This window comes from Lissotriton helveticus, chromosome 9 (assembly GCF_964261635.1).
Source record: "Lissotriton helveticus chromosome 9, aLisHel1.1, whole genome shotgun sequence".
NCBI lineage: Eukaryota > Metazoa > Chordata > Amphibia > Caudata > Salamandridae > Lissotriton > Lissotriton helveticus.
In genome coordinates this window covers 364,668,921-364,684,449 of record NC_136070.1, presented here as the reverse complement: position 1 = coordinate 364,684,449, position 15,529 = coordinate 364,668,921, and the positions used below count along the sequence as shown (strand labels likewise).

Genomic DNA, 15,529 nt, shown 5'->3' with positions numbered 1-15,529 from the left:
CAATTCGAGCTCCGTGAGTTCCTTCTGGGAATCACGCTTGTGTCCCGTAATGGCTGCTATCGCAGCCCCTCTCAGGACGGTCTTGTAGGCTTCCCATAGGGTCGATGGGGAGGTCTCTGACCCACTGTTCTCCGCAAAGTAGTGTGCCGTCGCCAGTTTCAATTTCCGTCTTATTTTAGGGACCTTTAGATAATTCGGGTAAATGGGGTAGATCCTGGCGCATTTCCGTTCTCTAGTAGTAAGGGTGAGAACGATTGGTGAGTGGTCAGATATGCCCCTGGGTAGAATGTCGATCGTGTCCACTGTGCCCAGACCCTCCCCCAGGAACAGAAAGTAGTCAATGCGAGAGAGGCTATTGTGGACTGCGGAGTAGAAGGTGTATTGGGTCGCTGCGGGGTGTAAATGTCGCCATATATCCACAATGCCTAATGCCTCTAAAAATTCAGGAAGGGGAGCAGGTCCTCTTGAGCGGGTCCTAGTGGGAAAGGCGTCTAACGCTGAGTTTACGATGGCATTCTGGTCCCCCCCAATGAATGTGTCACCCTCAGGGAGATCCAGCAGGAATTTTCCCAGTGCAGGTAATGTCACGGAGTGTAGTGCCGGGGGGATGTACACCGAAACCACATTAAGCGGTCTACCCTCCCACTGGCCATGTATCGCCGCGAAGCGTCCCTGGTCGTCTGCTACATGTTTTGTGAGTATAAAGGGTGATGACTTCTTCAGCAGTATCCCCGTCCCCCTGGAACCCGAAGTGAAACCTGCATGTGTCGCCATCTTATATCCGCGCCGATCAAGCGCTTTGCAAGTCGGTCCCGTAAGGTGTGTTTCTTGAAGCAGAACCACATCTGGGCTCTGTCGTTTGATAGCCTGCAGTACCAGGCCCCTCTTTATTTTGTCCCCCAATCCCCTGACATTCCAAGTTAGCATGCGCAGAGGGGGCACCCCCACCGTTACTGTGGCATTCCCAGCGGGTTGAGTTTGAAGCGGGTTAGCCATGAGACCGTTGTGAGATCGTCAGTAGCAATGTGTCAGTGACTGTCGCGATGAGGACGAGGAGTACGCCACGATCTAGGGTGGCTGTAGGACGTGTGAAGTGAGTGATGACCTGAACCAAAAACACAAACAATACAACTTGAACCCCATCCCCCCTCCCTGCTCCCCTGCTCCACGGACTGAAACCCGCCCGTCTCCCCAACGTCGCAGAGTGCTTTAGTCCTTCCCCAACTATCTTACTTGCTCGTGGGGTTGGTGAGGCCCCTTCAGGCACTAAGTGTGCCCACCCTACTCAGCGGCATCAAGTCCAAGGCCCGGCGCGGCATCCCCAGGCCATCTCATTGACCATCATTTCTCAGATCAGTGTTGGTCGCCCTGGGTTAGCGGATCTTGTGTCGAGTCGGACTCCGTTGCCGCCGTGTCTTCGCGGCGAGGCGGAGGGTCAGAATGGCCGTCCAATGGCGAGTTGCTGCGGTGATTAGTCCGATCTTTGCGTGGACGATGACGTTGACCCACCTGTCGCCAGCCCTCCAGCCAGTCGTGAGCAGTCTCAGGTTTATCGAAGAACCATGTTTTTCCATCAGCCACCACCCGTAGCTTGGCGGGAAACAGCATGGAGTACGGCAATTCCCTTTCTCGCAGTGCCCTCTTTACCTCCATGAATGATTTGCGGCGTCTGGCCACCTCTGCCGTGTAGTCCGGGAAGAAGGATAAGGTCGCATTTTGAATCTTGACAGGTGGGGAGACCCTTGCCGCCTGCAGGATTGCATCCCTGTCTCTAAAGTTGAAGAGTCTCGCCAGCACAGGCCTCGGCGCCGCTCCCTGTTTAGGGGGCCCGCCCGGAACCCTGTGTGCCCTCTCCACCGAAAAGAAATGGGATAGTCCTTTGGGTTTCAATTCGTTCTTGATGAGGTCCTCGACGTAGAGGTCCATGGCCCCTTTCCCTTCCGACTCCGGAAGACCAAGGATACGCACGTTGTTCCGTCGTGAACGCCCTTCTTGGTCGTCCAACTTGTCTTGCAGGAGTTTGGTGACTTTATCCATGCGTTCCATGGCAATCTGTAATTCGGACGTGTCTTCTATCAATGATTTCGTGACTACCTCCACTTGGGACACTCTTTCAGCCATTTTGTGAAAGTCCGCACGCAGGAGCGTGACTTCAGAGGAAATTGAGCCCACAGTCGACTTGACTTCCGTAAGGGTGTTCATGATGTCCTCCAACGTTATTTTTGCGGACCCTTCCGCCGCCGGGGTGGCACCCGTGGAGTTGCGTCCATTGTGCTGTGACTGTCCGTGTTGGTTGTAGGCAAATTTTTCCAGCCTGACCTGGGTAGATCCACTCCTGGTGCCTTTGCCCGCCATGCTGTTGATACTCGTGGAGAACGGGTCCCCCCTCCGGGTCGTCGCGGATCGCTGAAGGCTATTGCTCCTCCACTCAGTACGTACGCCAGGGGATTGCAGGCAGTGGTGAAGTTCAACAATATATTTTAGCTGGGCCGGAGTCCTTCTACACCCCCCCAGCGCAGGCACACCGACTCCAGTGCAGGATACCACCGGCTAGCCCCAGTGCGTCCTAGTGTTGCAGCCGCCTAGAAGGTCACCGAAACGGCTGTAGCAGCCCTGTTAGCCCAGTCCAGGAAGTCCGGTGGGTAAAGAATTGCGTCGCTGGCAGGCAGAGGATATGCCGCAGACAGGAGGGAGGCACGGAGGTATTCGCGGCCAGGGTTCAGGCTGCCTGTAGCCAGACGAAGCAGCACATCCGATGTATTCAGCCCCCTTAGCGTGAGACCCCGGTGTCGTGGCCAGAGAGGAGGCCGGGGACTCAGCAGGGCGCCCCTCACTGTGTGGTCGTGGTATTTGCAGCAGGTCAGGACCGCCAGCTCAGCCTCCAGCCCGCCCGGTCAGCCGGGTGCCAATGGTACTCTCCGCGGTCACCCGCGGTACAATGGTGTTGTGTGCTGTCCCCCGGGGGCACCAGTCTTTCTTGCTGCCGGCTCACCGCTCACGCACTTCTGTGCACCTACCCCGGGCGGGGGAGGGGGGGGTCAGAACAGGCGAGGCTCCCCCGTCGGATCTCGCAGACGTGAGTCTTGTAGGATGTGGCCGGAGGGGGGGGGGGGGTCCTCACCGTCTCACAGGCCGCTCCGTCTCGTCCTCGGCCCCGCGCTCCTCCCGTCTCCGTCGCTGTCCCACGCCGACACCGGCGTTCACAGTAGTTCGCCGCTGGTCCGGGGGCACCTCCGCTGCTCCGGTGACCGGATTTGGCCGAGTGCGAGTTTTCAGCTGGGCTCCGGACAAGGTCGCGCACCGCAGGCCGGCCTGGGCTCACTTCCGCCGGGGCTCAAGGGGCACGCGAGGCCGGTGCACCCCTATCAGCAACAGGCCCTCACGCGTCAGTGCTTGGCTCGGCGGGATCCGGACCTCGGCGGCATCCAAAATTACTCCTGGTGCAGCCGCCCCGTCCCCGGACTCGATTGCCGCCGCTTCGGGCGGGTGGTGTCTCGGATGAAAGTGCCGGATAAATGATTAGGCCACAGTGCCTTCAGGAGCTCTCAAACTAAGCAGTCGCCATGCTGGCTGCTAGCCACGCCCCGACCTGCCCCATTCTTAACCATAGGTCCTCATCACTTGGCATAGTACCCCATGTTGATCCAGCCCTTGTTAATGTGTTATCCCTTGCCTTCATAATGGTAGGCTTACCGGCTCATACTCCCCCTCTTTTCTGCTTTATTGGTGGTTCTGTAGGAAAGCTGATTTCCCCTCTGCTAATAATTAAGGGGCTATTACGCTTATGTGCGCGTATGGCATTGTGGGGGATGATGGGGTTTTTGGTTTCCATCAGCGGGGCAGCAGTGGAGCAGTACAGGCAGGCACAGCTTCTTCCCCCTCAGTAGTGGGCAAAGTGGCTACAACTGCTGAAGGTAGGTGTCACACTTATGTGCGCATATGGTGTCATGGGGGAGGATGCAGATTGTGGTTTGCTTTAGCGGTGCGGCGGTGGTGGAGCAGTCCAGGCAGGCACAGCTTCTCCCGCTCAGTAGTCGATCCGGTCTGATTGGGATCCTCTCTAAGCAGAATAAATAGGAGGAGCCCTTGCAGACGTGTGAACCGGCTGCTTCAGAAAAGACTAAATAAGCATCGTGAGAGAAGAGAGATGTTTTTATCACCCAATCACTCAGGTGACAGACAGCTCCTGCTCCTGTAGCACTCCCTATTTTGAACAGAGAGTGCCACGTTGGGAGCTGGCAGCCAAATACTACTCAATTTTCAGGCGTGTAGCATTCGGCCTAGCCAGCAAAGGGAGCATTTTGAATGGATGACCATCTTCCAAGGTGCTACTCCAGGTGCTAATGATCATGGACGTCCCTTCACCAAAATGTCGGGGGTAGTGAAAGTGACATTGTATACCCTTTGATCTTAATGATGTCACAGGAAGTGACATCATATGACTTTTGACCCTGCATTGTCCCAAGAAGTGATGTCACATAACCTTAATCCTGATGACATCACAATAATTAACATTACTGAAGTTACATAATTGCATAATAAATGCTATATATTCTTCTAGAAGAAAACAATGGGTGGGGGTTTCTCATCCATGAGATATGTTTGGAAAAAAGGGGCTTTAATTTCACAATTTTCACATACATTGGTTATAAAAGCCATAGGCTCTATAAAAAACACTCACAAAATATTCAAGTCCTTTCATGGCGTGCCAAATTACTGAAATCTGACAGTCTCCATGAATTCACACAATTATGGTTTTAAAATGTCCTATGGGTGCCGCCTTATGTCAAAAATGACATCCATTGCGAGGACCAGCATTTTGCCATGTTGGCCCCTTTTGCCCAAACATTACATACAATATACAAGTGCCAGACTTTTCCGAATACTGCTTCTCTTGCACTATGGAGGTCCCTTATGTCAAAGTTTATGTCTAATATGTCAAGGACCGCATTTTGTCATGGATGTCCCCATGACCTTGTCACAGTTGTCTTCCCATATGCCAAGAGTTTCCTCCAATGTGCTGTCACCAGCAATTTGTCACAGGTGCCAACTATCCCAAGAATTTCCTCCAGGAGGCATTTTTTCATGGGTGCTCGATGCCAAAATGTACCTACAGAGTGCCAGCAGTAGCATTTTGCAGAGGGTATCCCATGTGCATGCACTACCTCCAGTATTCCAGTACCAACATTTTGTCAAGGGTGAGTCTATTCAAGAAGCATGCCAGGTCCAACAGCGGATCTGCAAGTATAACCACACATGCTCACTTGCATTCACTTATTCACACTCATTCTATCATTAGCAGTGAATTGCACTCATTCATTTTCACCTACTCTCACCCTGAATCAGTTATTCGCACTTTCTCACTCACTCTTACTCACGTATACTTACTCACTCATTTCGACACACACACACATCCACAATCACATATACAAAAATACATGCTCACGCATGTACACACACTGTCACCCAAACTCACTCTAACCCACATGCATGCACACAACATACATTAAAACCATTTTATTTTTCTTATGTAAGATGCCATTGAAGGTCCAGATGTTGCTGCTCCAGCCTTCCATCCGGACGAAGAGGGCCACACACGTGTTGGAGTGCCTCCGCTATATTTTTCAAAGATTATCCCCGTGTACACGCCCACGTATTGCGCTGAGCCAGCTCCGACTTTGATTTCCTACACTGAACCTGGGTTGCTCTAAGCAGTTTATGAGATCTACACTATTCATGACGATACCTCTCTCTTTTTTAGGGCTCGGACTCCTCCCCACTGAAAGTGGGAGGAGTTTCGAGAACTAATGTTAAAGAAGAAAAAAAAGAAGTATCTCCTAGGGCTTTGGCCGAGACAAATTCCACACATTCCTTAGCGTGTTCTGTCATCTGGCCAGTGATTCGTCTTCGTTGTGTTGTCGTTTTAATAGGCTTGAAGTGATAGGGTAAATGTAGTTTTGTTCCGCCATCTTGGGCATATTTCGTTCGTGCTCGCGCAAAGAAGTACATTAATTATAATTAGGAGCTGTCAGGGTGCCTCCGTAAGTGAATCCAGATGGCCGGGCGCGTTCACCATTCAGCCTTACTGTTCGGCTATGCGGTCACTAGATGGCGCTGTGGCGAACAAGCTCGAAGTTGCTGTTCGAGGAAGTGAAGGCGACGTGGATGTGTGAGCGAGGATGAGAGAAGCGTTTGTTTCCCCTGTTACCACCCATCCACGGATGGGTGTAATGTCATAATTAGGAGCTGTCAGGGTGCCTCCGTAAGTGAATCCAGATGGCCGGGCGCGTTCACCATCTGTCTGAGCAGGCTGCGCCGCCCAGCCCCTCTCATCTTACATAAAAAGCTCCCAGTAACCCCAACAGGCCGGGTGTGATGCGCACAGACTGTCTGAGCATGGGGTGGACGCCTCACAGTCTCACACAGGTCGAGGGGCACTTTTGGGCTCAGCCCCTTCTGATCTTTCAATTGTATCTTCTCTGCTCTCTCTTCCTTTCTTGGGTATGAATGCTAGGCTTGGTCTTTGCTGCTTCTGCATCACTGGCCAGGGCAGCCCGGTTGGCTTTTCCCGCCTGGGGAGATCTTAAGTCAAACAAGCGCCTCACACAGCCCCGAGCTCGGGAGCAGCCAGGCTGGGAGGGAGGACCGCTGTTACCGCTGCTGCTTATTGTTTTTCCTCCTCTTCACACCGTGAGTGACGTCTTCACGTGTGTGTGCGTGGGCGGGTGGCGAAGCAAAGTTCAGCTTAATATAAGGCCAAGAATGGAGGCTTCCATTCATTCCCGGGGCGCTGAGACTGGCGTGCATAGCGCCTCGCTCGGGCAGTCCCGCATCGCAGCGCACCATGCGGCGCTCAGCCCAGGGCGCCAGGCAGTGCTCCGAGGCCTGCCTGGCCCTCCTCGTCCTCCTGACTGCGGTGGAGCTGCGGCCCCTGGGGGAGCAGGAGAAGAGGATACAGCTGGAGGCGGTGAAGAGGGGCATCCTGGAGCGGCTGGGGCTGCACAGACCTCCGCCCACCCCCCAGAGGCTGGACCATGAGGCGCTACAGAGGATGTACGCCATTTACCAGGAGAAGCTGCTGGAGCTGAAAGGCAACGCCAGCCGAGAAGAGAACATGCTGACAGCCGCTGAGACGAGGGTCCATCTCCTCACTCCCAAATGTAAGTCTTTAACTTTTGTTCAATTCATGATGATGATTTATGTATATAGCGCCTTAATGCAAACTGCATTGCTTCTTGGCGCTCACAGACTATAAAGAAAAAACACGACTCTACAGCGTGGCTTATTATCTGATTTCAGTCTCTTTCTTAGCACTTCCGATTTTGTCCTGTGATGGAGATAACCCTCTTTGCAGACGATCACACTGACTAAGAGAGGAAGCCGTGATTCAAATCCGCTTTCCATTCATACTGGTGTCAGTTCACTCCCAGGCTTTTCTTGTTTTCTCCGAGAAGCTTGAACACACCGAATACCTTTGGTAATGGGACACTAGTGAGAAATCTCAGCGGGCGCACACTCAACGAAAAGAACTGTGCGAATCCTCAAGTTACAGCATACTAGCTGAGCGGGCTCAGCCTTTCATCATCCGGAGGTTCTCACAATGAAGTTGGCAAATAAGGGTGTTGTAGTCTTGTGGGTACGTTTTATTGCCTATATAGCATCCACCTACGGGACGTACCCTGAACTTCTCCAGCTCACTACTATATGATCCTCTGCACATTACCCCAAACAGATCTATTTCCTGTATCTGCTGAAAGCGCTAATGCTTAGAAATAGAATGAATGCTGATATAAGGAGTCACATTAATAAACATAAATGTATTATGGTTAAGGTCAGGGCTTTAACTGGGCTCAGCTCCAATCTCACACCTGTCTGAGACAATGAGCGCCTTGTTAGACACATCCCGCCGGCCGGCCGCCATCTTGCACATTAAAAAGGAGGGGTGGAGGGGAAGAGGTGGGGGCCGCTGCGCCCGCTGAAATGCTGACTTTTGAAGGAAGCACTAATCACCACCAGATGTATAAGCATCATTTTGTGGGCACTTAAAAGCACCTCCCCGGTTAACCGAGACTTCCAGTTCGCTTTAAAGTCCGGCTGCTGTGTAATTACCTCGTTCTGTGCCACTTCTGTTTAATCAGGAAAAGGTAATAGGGCCCAGGGTTGTCGACACACACACACGGCACTTTAAGATGTGTTGACATTTGGCGAGGAGAAGCCACAGTTCTTAGTAAAATGCGTGCATTTTTCTCCCGCAGAGTGATCAGCGCTGCCAAATGTTTCCATGCCAGGGTTGGCTCGAGGCGCTCGATTTTGAGGCAGCAGCAGTGGATTCTGGGACCTAGCTTCCGCTGACCCAATTGAGGATACTCACTTTACTGATCTCGCAAGCATGGGAGCCTCATTTTGACTTGCCGGGGTTTACATTCATGTCCTTCAGAGGCAGAGCACTGCATTTGTCAGCAGCGAGCGTTCAGTTCACTGAGCCATCCTGGTAAATGTTGCAGAGCCCCCTCAGCTGACTCTCTATAGAGAAGGTGGCGTTCAGCCATTCCTTATTGGACAGCACTAAGCGTGCAGGTGTTGCAGTTCTACTTTTTCATTATAAATATGGGCCTAAAAGTTTCTCATTACTTGGTGCTGTGGTCTGCAAAACCTGGACGTGGGTACAGTCACTGCCAACACACGGGGCCACGTGACACCCATGCATGGGCTCCCAGGAACCACACTGCGCCACGGTGTTGGCTAAAAAGCCGGAAGTGGGCGGAGCTGTCACACGAGACTTTGGATTGGATAATTTTGAAGCTATGGGGAGAATTTCCGTGCTTCCCAATTCTTTAAAAATTAAACTCTTTTTTATTGTCAGAGCCCCCAGGCACATACATTCTCTTTAATGTAGGCCTGAATGTTAATAGTCCAAGAAAAGTAAGTAGCAGTCTACTCTGTAAATGTATAACTCGGTCTAATATTTGCTAGTGACATGTCAGCTTATTACCTGGGAACTATCAGATGTTTGGTTAAATCTCCGAATCAGAAGTTTATTTTCGCAGTCTATTTTCACATGGGCATCCCCCTATTTCTGTATTAGTTTTGTCTTTTCTGCTTTGTCCTCCATTATGATGGTGGCTGAAAACACCTCAGGTTTGCATGTTTCTCTATTCCCCTGATTATTTTTTAATGTACTTTGGCCTTTCGGGTCTCCAGCTTTGCCTTAACCCTGTTTGACTCCAGTCTTACTCTTGCACTATCCGCTTTACTTGACTTCAGGTCTGCTGCACACAGCCTCACACAGGTCTGCTGCACACAGCCTGCCACAGGTCTGCTGCACGCAGCCTGCCTGGTCTCCAGGTTTACATTTACATCTCAGACTGTATTTAATCTCTCACCTAGGTTTGTCCATTGGATTCTTCCCTGAGACCTGCAGGCTACACCCATACCTCAGCAGCAGGAGCATTAACCCTCAGGACTGTTTTACCAGCTAGTGCGCTTCCATTTGTTTTCGGGCATAGCCGCCTGCGTGTGATGGGACTACGGGCAGTGCAGAGTGCAGAATCAGAGTGCAGTTTGAGAGTGCAGAGTGCAGATTGAGAGTGGAGAGTGCAGTTTGAGAGTGCAGATTGAGAGTGCAGTGTGAGAGTGCAGTTTGAGAGTGTAGTTTGAGAGTGCAGTATGAGAGTTGAGAGTGCAGTTTGAGAGTGCAGTTTGAGAGTGCAGATTGAGAGTGCAGTTTGAGAGTGCAGTTTGAGAGTGCAGTTTGAGAGTGCAGTTTGAGAGAGCAGAGTGCAATTTGAGAGTGGAGAGTGCATATTGAGAGTGCAGTTTGAGAGTGCAGTTTGAGAGTGCAGTTTGAGAGTGCAGTTTGAGAGTGCAGTTTGAGAGTGCAGTTTGAGAGTGCATTTTGAGAGTGCAGTTTGAGAGTGCAGTTTGAGAGTGCAGTATGAGACTTGAGAGTGCTGATTGAGAGTGCAGATTGATAGTGCAGATTGAGAGTGCAGAATGAGAGTGCAGAGTGCAGATTGCAGTTTGAGAGTGCAGTTTGAGAGTGCTGTTTGAGAGTGCAGAGTGCAGTTTGAGAGTGGAGAGTGCAGTTTGAGAGTGCAGTTTGAGAGTGCAGTTTGAGAGTGCAGTTTGAGAGTGCAGTTTGAGAGTGTAGTTTGAGAGTGCATTATGAGAGTTGAGAGTGCATTTTGAGAGTGCAGTTTGAGAGTGCAGTATGAGACTTGAGAGTGCAGATTGAGAGTGCAGATTGATAGTGCAGATTGAGAGTGCAGAATGAGAGTGCAGAGTGCAGATTGCAGTTTGAGAGTGCAGTTTGAGAGTGCAGAGTGCAGATTGAGAGTGGAGAGTGCAGTTTGAGAGTGCAGATTGAGAGTGCAGTTTGAGAGTGCAGTTTGAGAGTGCAGAGTGGCAGTGAGTGCAGACTGAGTGCAGAGTGACAGTGAGTGCAGACTGAGTGCAGAGTGACAGTGAGTGCAGACTGAGTGCAGAGTGACAGTGAGTGCAGAGTGACAGTGAGTGCAGAGTGAGTGCAGAGTGAGTGCAGAGTGAGTGCAGAGTGAGTGCAGAGTGAGTGCAGAGTGAGTGCAGAGTGACAGTGAGTGCAGAGTGACAGTGAGTGCAGAGTGACAGCGAGTGCAGAGTGACAGCGAGTGCAGAGTGACAGCGAGTGCAGAGTGACAGTGAGTGCAGAGTGACAGTGAGTGCAGAGTGACAGCAGAGTGACAGTGAGTGCAGAGTGACAGTGAGTGCAGAGTGACAGTGAGTGCAGAGTGACAGTGAGTGCAGAGTGACTGTAGAGTGAGTGCAGAGTGAGTGCAGAGTGACAGTGAGTGACAGTGAGTGCAGAGTGACAGTGAGTGCAGAGTGACAGTGAGTGCAGAGTGACAGTGAGTGCAGAGTGACAGTGAGTGCAGAGTGAGTGCAGAGTGACAGTGAGTGCAGAGTGACAGTGAGTGCAGAGTGACAGTGAGTGCAGAGTGACAGTGAGTGCAGAGGGACATCAGAGTGACAGTGAGTGCAGAGTGACAGTGAGTGCAGAGTGACAGCAGAGTGACAGTGAGTGCAGAGTGACAGTGAGTGCAGAGTGACAGTGAGTGCAGAGTGACAGTGAGTGCAGAGTGACTGTAGAGTGCAGAGTGACTGTAGAGTGCAGAGTGACTGTAGAGTGCAGAGTGACTGTAGAGGGCAGAGTGACTGTAGAGTGAGTGCAGAGTGAGTGCAGAGTGACAGTGAGTGCAGAGTGAGTGCAGAGTGACAGTGAGTGCAGAGTGACAGTGAGTGCAGAGTGACAGTGAGTGCAGAGTGACAGTGAGTGCAGAGTGACAGTGAGTGCAGAGTGAGTGCAGAGTGACAGTGAGTGCAGAGTGACAGTGAGTGCAGAGTGAGTGCAGAGTGACAGTGAGTGCAGAGTGACAGTGAGTGCAGAGTGACAATGAGTGCAGAGTGACAATGAGTGCAGAGTGACAGTGAGTGCAGAGTGACAATGAGTGCAGAGTGACAGCAGAGTGACAGTGAGTGCAGAGTGACAGTGAGGGCAGAGTGACTGTAGAGTGAGTGCAGAGTGACAGTGAGTGCAGAGTGACAGTGAGTGCAGAGTGACAGTGATTGCAGAGTGACAGTGAGTGCAGAGTGACAATGAGTGCAGAGTGACAGTGATTGCAGAGTGACAGCAGAGTGACAGTGAGTGCAGAGTGACAGTGAGTGCAGAGTGACAGTGAGTGCAGAGTGACAGTGATTGCAGAGTGACAATGAGTGACAGTGATTGCAGAGTGACAATGAGTGACAGTGAGTGCAGAGTGACAGTGAGTGCAGAGTGACAGTGAGTGCAGAGTGACAGTGAGTGCAGAGTGACAGTGAGTGCAGAGTGAGTGCAGAGTGAGTGCAGAGTGAGTGCAGAGTGAGTGCAGGGTGGCAGTGAGTGCAGAGTGGCAGTGAGTGCAGAGTGGCAGTGCGTGCAGAGTGGCAGTGCGTGCAGAGTGGCAGTGCGTGCAGAGTGACTGCAGAGACAGTGTGTCAGGGTGCACATTGTGTGAGTGTGCAGAATGAGTGTGCAGGGTAAACAGTGTGTGACTATGCAGGGTGACATTGGGAGTGTGCGGGTGAGCAGTGTGTGAATGTGTAGGGGCAGTGTGTGAGTGTGCAGAAAACACCACACACATACACCACACACACATAACGCACACACAAACCACACACCTCAGTCTCTCAACACCACACACTTGTCACCACTCAACACAACACACTCACCACCACACTCACTCCCCAGGCTCACCCCCACAGACTCACCACCACACACTCACCAGCACACAGAAAACAACACACACAACAACACACCCCCAGCCGTCAATGAATGCTTTCACCATGCACAAACACCAACAACCATCATCCATCTGTGCACGCTTTTACCAAGCACACACCCACCAGCCGTCAGTGCACCCTTCCACCAGGCACACACACCTCCAGCCGGCAGTGCACTTTTCCACCAAGCAATCGCAGTATGGTACACTTTACTTTTAAACATATTCATATAAAGCACAGCATGCCACCATTGGTAAAATTACAATTCAACCAACATACTTCCACTACACACCACATGCACACACTCCATAACACATGGCAAAAAGACATTGGCATTTACAATGCCATTAGCTCAAACTCAAATAAATCCGAGCCCGATTGCATTTCTAATGCTTGTTTACATGTGTATTATCCTCGTGGATTGGGACATTGATACTTCGGCTTTTCCACCCAATAAGTGTCTGTGTGTCTGTTACAGAAACGCTACGATTTGCAGTTTGTTGCCCAGAAAAGTTGAAATGGAACTGTAAAAACCTTCTTTGCGCCCTGATGAAGGAATCCCCTATGGTGGCACTTTTTCCGAAACGCGCGTCGGCGCTTTTCTCTGTTTGTTGGTCTTAAATGTGTTTGCAGTTTTTCCATTTTTTGTATGTGGTGATGGCTGGATGCATGAATGCCTGAGAGTATTAATGGTTTTTGCATATAATGTTTTACTGTTTTCTGTTGTTCTGGGCTAATATCGCATGCATTTTTTATATGTCTATGAATTTGTTGAAGAAATGAAGCCTTTGCTATTAAGAAAATGTATGAAAATAAAATGATTTGATACCAGATAGCGTCTCTGTGGGCAATTGTATTTTTTGAACTAATTGGTCTTGCAAAGTAATGGGAACTTCCCGCTCATGTTCTGATTACTATTGAACTCCCTGGAGGGTTGTTCCCCGTATCCTTTTTTTAGGTTCAGTGTACCCTTTTCTGTTATATATTCTGCTCCACTTTTTATTACACTGACAGCGAATAATAAACTATTAGTCTTGTGCAGGGGCCTGTGTTCGACCTCATGGTCAGAGGTTCAAATCCAGGCGGCTCCACTCAGCATTTCCCCATTAGAGGTTGATAAAATGAGTACCATGACTACCAATAAACATCTGTTATTCAGTGCCAAGATGTGCCTCCGGGTGAATGTGCGCTTTACAAATGCACGTTATGTTATGTTATTAATGCAATACAAATGGGCAGAAAACAAGGTTAGAGTCGGACTCTGATAATGTGAGGCACCCCTGTGTTCTTGGCACTGATTTTTGCCACCTTTGAGACCAGGGGTCACAAAGGCAGTGCCAGGGGTAGAAAGGGGCAAGCTAGGGGTTACAACAGCGACCCCAATCGGACGTCCATGCTAATGATTGTGATTGAGAACATTTTCAGCCAATCCTTAAGCTGCTTCTAAATGTTCTGAGCATTCATTTTGCCGTCCTACGGAGAAAAACACCTTGATGTGACATTTCTCAAGAGCAGTAATTCATTCATATAAGATTATTTATATTTTTGTATTGTTAGATGTAAAATATTTTCCTTTTTTATACAGAGGAAATAACACTTGTTACATTACTGTTTTGTTTACTCCAAGTAGCTATCCTCAAGCCCATTGTTAGTAATGATGGCTAAAATTCATATAATAATAGCATGAATTGTACATTGCCTATAAGATGAAGGCTTTTCTTATTTGACTCATGTACATTTGATAGTGGAGCTAGAAGACGAACATATGACTACTCTGAATTGTTTTCTGATACACAGTATAACACCTGTTTTGTTTCCAGGTATGGTGTTGCAGTGCAAGACTTTGCCACCAGTTGGCGGAGTGGTCTTGCTTTCTTGGCCATCATCAAAGCAGTCGATTCCAGTTTGGTAGATATGAAGGACGCCTTGGATAGATCACCGCGGGAAAATTTGGAAAATGCCTTCAGGATAGCCTTTCAAAGTCTTAACATTCCAAGACTTCTGGAGCCAGAAGGTGATTGTGGCATCTGTGATACTGATCTAGGTTGAAACTGGAATATCATAGAGGTTCAAGGGTGAAATTAATGAAGAAAACTGTTGTTAAGAGGTTCAATATTAATGGTTTTGGGCTTCATGAAAACAGCATACCTTTGACATGTAGCACAAACCTCAAGTATGTTTAAGACTAGAATGGGCATTTTTATTAAGGGAATATTTTTAATGTATATGTAGAAGATTGATTATGAAGGGGGTGAATTACGGGGTTTGACATATTATCAAGTTTACACTCTGACAAGTAGTACAGTGGCTTTACAGAAGCTGGGGCCAGATGTTGAAAACTTTTTTCTGATTGCAAATACTCTGATTCGGAGGTTGCGAGTGCAAACATTGTTTGGTCATTTGCTAATCCAATTTTAAGAAGTGGTAATAGGATGGCGACTACACACTGATTGCGGGTCCCTCTTTCAAATACCAAACTGGTACCACATTTATCAGTGTGTCCCAATTTAGGGTGGTAACTTTATCGCAAAAGGAGAAGGGGCCCCTTCTCAGCCCAAATCCCTTTGTGAATTGTAGAAAAGGTTTCAGGATAAGTAGGGTTGGTTTCAACACTTGCAGAAACATTTTTATTTAGTTTTGGAAAGCAGCCCTGTCTCCCTTTAGGAAATCTAGCTGCTTTAAAAGAAAATGTTTATTAAAGCAATCACAGACATGCTGCTCTGCTGACCCTGTCAGGCCCCCTTCCCTGTGAATGCCACCAATCGGAAAGAGTCAAAATGTGCGTCCTACCTTATACCTTTAATTGGTATGTACACTAATTATAATGAGACTGCAATAGTTACAAGTGAAGCTATGAAATCACCTAAGTTTACTGATGATTTGTCGCAAGATGATTAATTACCAGTCTTTCATTATTCATCAAACACTTTCCTCTCGTTCCCCAAGGGTGTTAGTGTATGTTCCAAAATCAGAGGTGGACAGACATATAGGCATCATTATTTCTCCCAAATTTGAACAATAGTGCATACGTTCTAGAAGATGATTGAAAAGTCAACTAGAGCATCACTTCTAAAGCTAATAGTTAACATTTTCAACAGTTTTACTTATCCAGAGCTAGTGGTTAAGTAGATTATTTCCAAAGCTAATTTGTTTGTAAGGTGTACCTAAGCAACCGGAGGCAAATTCATATGTTATTGTGCCTAGTCACAAACTGCATTTGGTAGTATATAAAGTA

At 49.2% G+C, this 15,529-nt stretch overlaps 1 protein-coding gene across 2 annotated transcripts in view; it reads left to right on the top strand.

The window, feature by feature from the left end:
• Positions 1 to 15,529, top strand: part of CLMN (calmin) — a 558,733-nt gene that overhangs the window by 488,205 nt on the left and 54,999 nt on the right. For both annotated transcript variants that reach the window (XM_078660111.1, XM_078660112.1), the window contains exon 7: positions 14,115 to 14,308. In XM_078660111.1, coding sequence (XP_078516237.1) covers positions 14,115 to 14,308 — 194 coding nt within the window. The remainder of the gene's footprint in view (positions 1 to 14,114; positions 14,309 to 15,529) is intronic.